Here is a 6,685-nt window from a genome sequence, read left to right as displayed (position 1 = left end):
CAACAAGGGTAGGTCGTGATTTCTAATCCCATTCAGTTGGATATTTTCCACATAAAATTCCTCTTGTCATTTACTTACTACAGTGTGCGTATGTTCTATTGGAACTGATAGAGAACCTGGTTCTCTATAGAGTTTGGTGGACCCTTATATTCTATCAATTGGTATCAGAGCGGGTTCTTTCTATCAGGTTAACACCTAGAAAGGATCCTCATGGCTGCTCCTCCAAACTTCGAAGAAAGCCAGTCTACTTATAGACCACCTAGTTTCAAGGGACATTATTTCGGATGGCGAAAAACTAGGATGCACGATTTAATCATGGCTGAAGATTATGAGCTATGGGATGTCATATGTGATGGAGCTTTTGTTCCCACCAAGGATCTTAGCGACCCAGCTGTAGCCATTCCCAAGATGAGGAAGGAATTCAATGATGTTGATCGAAAGGCCATAGAAAAGAACTTTCGTGCAAAGAAAATTCTTGTTTGTGGCATTAGTCCTGATGAATATAACAGGATATCGGCATGCCAATCAGCAAAAGTAATCTGGGAGGATCTTCAGACAGCTCACGAAGGAACAACACAGGTTAAACAATCCAAGATCGACATGCTCACAACTGAATACGAGCTTTTTAGGATGAAAGATGATGAACACATCCAAGATATGCACACTCGCTTCACCTCCATCATTAATGAGATTCACTCTCTTGGTGAAACTATTTCAAGAAACAAGCTTGTTAGGAAAATCCTTAGTGTTCTACCCAGTTCTTGGGAAAGCAAAGTGAACGCCATTACAAAGGCGAAGGACATACAGACACTGACCATTGATGAACTTGTTGGCAATCTGAAAACATGTGAAATGAAGAAGAAGAAGGACAATGAAAGAAGAGAACCCAAAAGGGCGAAGAACCTGGTCCTCAAGACAGACAACAATGATTCAAGTGGTGAGGATGGTGATATGGCTTAATTGACAAGAAGATTACAGAAGATGGTTCGCAGGAATGGAGGCATTCCAAAAAGGGGAAACTCCAGCAAGCCAAAAAACTATGACCTCTTCCATAAATGTGGCAAGCCAGGACACTTCATCAAGGAGTGCCCTCTCTTAAAGCAAGATCAGTATAAAAACAACTTTGACAAAGCAGCCAAGAGGAACCTGATTCCTGATAAACGCTGCACGAGAAAGAATGTCGCTGACAATGTTGTAAAGTAAGCTCTTGCTGCATAGGGAGACTTCTCCAGTGAATCTGAAGAAGAAAATGATCATAGTGATAGTTAAATAATGGCAATGGAAAGTGAAGCAACTAAGTATGACTCAATCTTTTCCTTGATGGCTCAGTCTGATGATGATGAAGATGACGACGATGATGAGGTAAATTTTCTGGATGTTCAGAGAAATCTGAAATCTTATTCTCCTAAAAAAACTCATGTCTTTGGAAAATGTGTTAATTGATGCTTATCACAGTCTCATAAATGATAAAGATGCTTTAACTTTAGAGTTAGGAGAAGCAGAACAAACCAGAGATGACTTAGTAATCGTGGTTGTTGACTTAAAGGAAACAATTGAGAACCTGAAGAAAGATAAGGATGTCTTAGATGAAAATATTGCCAATATAGAACATGAAAGAGACGATCTAATGGTTGTTGTGGTAGACCTAAAAGAGACCCTTGAGTTTGAAAGAAAAGAAAAAGAAGTCTCAGCTGAGAGAGTTGCTAAAATTGAGCATGAGAGGGATGACTTATTAGTGGTGGTAGTGGACTTGAAGGAAACAATTGGAGAACCTAAAATAGAGAGTAGGCCTGAAAATTCTCAAAAGGGAAAGGAAGTTGCAAGCGAGGCACACATTAAGCTTGAAAGTGAGTTAAATTCAGTGAAGTCTAGTATGTGTGCTGAACTTGAAAAAAAAAATAACTTCATGAAGAACTAGGAAGAGTGAAGAGTGATCTTGAAAAATCACTCAAGTGGATCTGGTCCTCTTATTCTATCACTACCATGTACACCAACAATGGGGAAAACAGGCAGGGGATTGGGTTCCCAAGGGAAAAGATTCCCTACAACCCTCATAGCAAGTATGTTACTGTACCTGATAATTGGCTTTGCACTCACTGTGGCAACACTGTGCACTTTAAAGAAAACTATAAGACCAGATTTCAGTCACAACAGAAAAATATAGTTTTCGCTGAAAAAGTAACTATTGGTAAAGAATCTGGTCCCTCACATAAAAAATGCATGATGCCTGCTTGGACCAGAAGATCCCTCATTCACCCCTTTCCTCATTACAAGGGACCTAAACTCGTTTGGGTTCCTAAGTCTAACTCCTAATTATCTTGTGCAAGGAATAGTGAAAGGAAGCAGCCTACAATGGTACATGGACAATGGCTGCTCAGAGCACATGACTGGAAGTACAACTGATTTCCTTTCACTTAAAGCCCAGCAAGGAGGGATTGTATCCTTTGGTAATGGCAAGAAAGAATACATTCTGGGAGTTGGAAGGATTGGGAAGTCTCTCTCACACTCAATCGAAAATGTGTACTACGTGAATGTACTGAAGTACAAATTGTTATGTGTTTCCCAGATCTGTGATAAGGGAAACAAGGTGGAATTTGTGTCAAAAGTATGTACAGTCACAAACATAGTGACTGGTGATGTGGTGCTAGTAGCAAAAAGATACAAAAAAATCTATGTTGCTGATTTTGAGTCTCTGCAGAATAGTGATCTCAACTGTATAAGTGCTATTAACGATGATGCTGAATTATGGCATAGGAGGTTGGGTCATGCAAGCTTCACGTTGCTGAAAAAATTGGTCAGGAAGGACCTAGTTCGTGGTCTGCCCAAGTCAAGTTTCAAAAATCACAAAGTGTGTGATGCATGTGTAAAAGGTAAGCAAGTCAGATCTTCATTCAAGCCTAAAAGGGAAGTCAGTACCTCAAAGTCACTTGATCTACTTCACATGGATCTATGTGGACCCATGAGGGTGGAAAGCAAGGGAGGAAAGAAATATATCTTCGTTATAGTCGAGGATTACTCCAGATTCACCTGGACCCTGTTTCTCAGAACCAAGGACGAAACCTTTGAAGTGTTTGTTGCTTTCGTAAAAATGATTCAAGTGAAGATGGGTAATAATGTAGTTTGCATCAGGTCTGATCATGGGATAGAGTTCGACAATGCTAAATTTGATGAGTTCTGTACTGAAAATGGTATCACTCACAATGTTTTGGCTCCAAGAACACCTCAACAAAACGGTGTTGTGGAGAGGAAAAATAGAACTCTTAAAGACATGGCAAGGACAATGTTGATTGACAGTGGGATCGCAAAGTATTTCTGGGCAGAAGCCATCAATACTGCCTGCTACTTGGTGAACAGGTGCATGATCAGGTCTCTTCTCAATAAGACTCCATATGAACTGATGAATGGAAGAAAGCCCAAGATAACACATCTAAGGACCTTTGGGTGTAAATGTTTTGTCCTCAACAATGGAAAGGAAGCTCTTGGAAAATTCGATGCCAAAAGTGATGAAGGAATCGTTCTGGGATACTCATCCCATAGCAAAGCTTACAAAGTATACAACAAAAGGACTCTATATGCTGAAGAGAGTATACATGTGATCTTTGATGAATCTCATCTCTCCTGTGAGAAGGACAGACGTGTTGACCAAGATGGAGAACCTTTATCTGTTCCAGGTGACGTTATTGACATGTCAAATGGAAAGGCATACATGGTGAGTCATGTCAAAGAATCCAGAAAGGATGATACAAATACATCTCCATCCATTCGAGAGGAATCTAGCCCCATGATCACAATAACTGAAGCTGAAACTAGAGTTGCTGATGCAGTCCAAGGTACTCCACTTGCTGAAGTAAGAAGTAGCCAAGAACCGCAGTCACACATACCTGAGTCCTCTACAAATGAGATTCAGGTACCAAACTTTAAGGACAAAAGCTCACATCCTCTTGACAACATAATCGCCCCTCTTGACTCAGGTGTTCAAACCAGATCAATAGCCAGAAATTCACTTGCCTTTTGAGCCTTTCTTTCTCAAATATAGCCCAAAAACATCAAAAAAGAACTAAAAGATGCAGACTAGATCACATCCATGCAAGAGGAGCTACATCAATTTTAAAAAAATAAGGTATGGCACTCGGTCCCTAGACCTGCAGATCTAACCATCATAGGAACCAGGTGGGTATTCAGGAACAAACTTGATGAGTTTGGAAATACAACAAGAAACAAGGCAAGGCTTGTAATTCAAGGCTACAATCAGGAAGAGTGTATCGATTATGATGAAACGTTTGCTCCAGTTGCTCGAATGAAAGCCATTAGAATTCTTATTGCCTTTGCATCTTATATGGAATTCACACTGTTCCAAATGTATGTCAAAAGTGCATTTCTAAATGGCTATATAAAAGAAGAAGTCTATGTCAAGAAGCCACCTGGTTTTGAGAGTCACGAGCATCCCGAGCATATGTTCAAATTGGACAAGGCATTGTACAGGCTAAAGCAGGATCCCCGAGCTTAGTATGAAAGGTTGTCAAAATTCCTTCTACAAAATGGATTTACAAGAGGAAAAATTGACAACACTCTTTTTCTAAAGAAAAGAGGGAGGAACTTGCTCATTGTTCAAGTATATGTTGATGATGTCATCTTTGGAGCCACAACTGACTCGCTTTGTGAAGAATTTGCAAAAGTCATAGGGAGTGAGTTCGAGATGAGTATGATGGGCGAATTAAATTTCTTTCTAGGACTTCAAGCAAAGCAATCTTAGAAGGGAACATTGATAAGTCTGCAGAAGTACATCAAGGAGTTGCGAAAAATATTTCACATGGAAGTATCAAAAGTCATCGACACCCCTATTGCCATAGCTACCCGACTAGACATGGATGAACCCGGTTCTCCTGTAAATCAGACCATGTATAGAGGGATTATAGGGTCACTCTTGTATCTTACTGCAAGCACACCAAACTTTGTGTTCAGCGTGGGCCTCTATGCAAGGTTTCAATCCAATCTAAAGGAATCTCATCTGAAAGCTGCCAAGAGACTATTGAGATATCTCAAAGGAACGCAGGACCTGGTTCTCTACTATCCCTCAGGTGACATCTTTGATCTTATTTGGTATGCTGACGTTGATTATGCAGGATATCTGGTGGAGAGGAAAAGCACGTATGGAATGGCACATTTCCTGGGTTCCTTCCTAATCTCGTGGGGTACAAGAAAGCAAAACTCAGTGACACTCTTAACTGCAGAAGCGAAATATATAGCAGTTGCCTCTTGATGTGCTCAGTCGCTGTAGATCAAGCAACAACTAGAAGATTTTGGAGTGTTCTCAGATTGTGTACCTCTCCTATGCGACAATATAAGTGCACTCAATATGGCCAAAAATTCAGTCCAACATAAGAGAACCAAGCACATTGACGTGCGTCATCACTTCCTCAGACAATGTTGAAAAGGGACTCATTTGCATGAAATTCTACAGCACAAAAGATCAGATTGCAGACATATTTACCAAGGCTTTGAGTAGAGAACATTTTGAAAGAAATTGTCTGGCTTTGGGATTGATAAAGCCCAACTGAGAACTTGGTCTCTCGATGATTGGATATGAAAGACATGTTCAGGTAAAATTAGCTAAAAAGTATTTTCTGGCAAAGTCTAACTCATCTCTATACCATTACAGGTAGATATGCATGATGATTACAGAGCAAATAGGCAGTTGATGCAGTTCGCACTAGTAAAAAGGGCAAAGCTTATAGATGCAAGATTTGTCAGGGAACCTGGTTCCTCTGACACAGGTTAATAGTTTCTCTGTTCTCTCATGCACAATTTTGAACGGATAAAACAAGTGCCACATCGTCAGTGCGTCAGTTTCCTTTCACTGGGTCTTGAGAGCTCAAACGTCCTACCCGATAATTATCGACCCGACTCCTAAAAATGCCGTCGTTTCTTAACCGGTCCCTCATCTATCATATCTTTATCTATCACTGTTACAACTCCTCCCATCAAACTTCAAAACCCCATTCTTCTGCCTCTCTTCAAACTGCCAAATCCCTTCTCTTCTTCTTACCATGGCTGAAAATCAAACAACCTCGAGTGCGCCATGTGACATCTCCATTGAGTCCTCACCTGTTGATACACCCATATTAGACTCCTCACCCCACACCACTGCAAACCAAAACACTAGGACAGAGTCACCCCCACATTCTATCTCCTCTCCTACCTACTCGAGTTCTGGTTCTCATAGGAGTCGCAAAATCTCGATTCCCAAAAGATTTGTAGCCCAGAGCCCTTCTCCTACTTCGCCGAAAAAAGGGGATGAATAGAGTACTGCTGAAAAAGAAGAAAATCAGGCAATTTCAAGCTCGCCTATGAAAAAGGAATCAAAGGTATATCCAACTGATTGTTCCGAGAAGCTTGACTCTACAACGACTGCTCCTGATCTTATGACCACAGGTAACACTCCTTTCTCTGCTAAGTTTTCCATGGATGTACAAGAATATGAGGTAATAGAGAACATGTTGTCCATAGCTCATGAAAGGGTTGTTATAAAAGGAGATGATGATGTTTTTGGGACTCAGGGAGAAGAGTCTAAGACTGTGAAAGAGGATAGAGAGCATGTGCCTGTTGAACAATCGGCACATGACAATACTACTGAGGTACCAAATGAGGGACCTGATTCCTCCCAAGAGGATTTAACTCAGGGGTC

At 40.7% G+C, this 6,685-nt stretch overlaps 1 protein-coding gene across 1 annotated transcript; it reads left to right on the top strand.

Annotated features, from left to right (window-relative positions):
• Nucleotides 1-315: 315 nt before the first annotated feature.
• Nucleotides 316-4,015, top strand: LOC142167952 (uncharacterized). The gene is made up of 5 exons (XM_075228593.1): nt 316-847; nt 1,136-1,199; nt 1,456-1,784; nt 2,328-3,354; nt 3,538-4,015. The coding sequence occupies exons 1-5, from the start codon at nt 316-318 to the stop codon at nt 4,013-4,015; spliced, it is 2,430 nt and encodes an 809-aa protein (XP_075084694.1).
• The last annotated feature ends 2,670 nt before the right edge of the window (nt 4,016-6,685 follow it).

Source organism: Nicotiana tabacum, chromosome 13 (assembly GCF_000715075.1).
Source record: "Nicotiana tabacum cultivar K326 chromosome 13, ASM71507v2, whole genome shotgun sequence".
Classification (NCBI taxonomy): Eukaryota; Viridiplantae; Streptophyta; class Magnoliopsida; order Solanales; family Solanaceae; genus Nicotiana; species Nicotiana tabacum.
The sequence above is the reverse complement of the archived record's forward strand: the minus strand, read 5'-3'. Positions and strand labels throughout refer to the sequence as shown.

Coding starts and splice junctions, on each gene's coding strand:
- LOC142167952 (XM_075228593.1), top strand. CDS start 316: ATGGCTGAAGATTATGAGCTATGGGATGTCATATGTGATGGAGCTTTT. Junction 1,200..1,455: donor GTCGCTGACAATGTTGTAAA/GTAAGCTCTTGC, acceptor TGCTTATCACAG/TCTCATAAATGATAAAGATG. Junction 3,355..3,537: donor GCCTGCTACTTGGTGAACAG/GTGCATGATCAG, acceptor CTCATCCCATAG/CAAAGCTTACAAAGTATACA.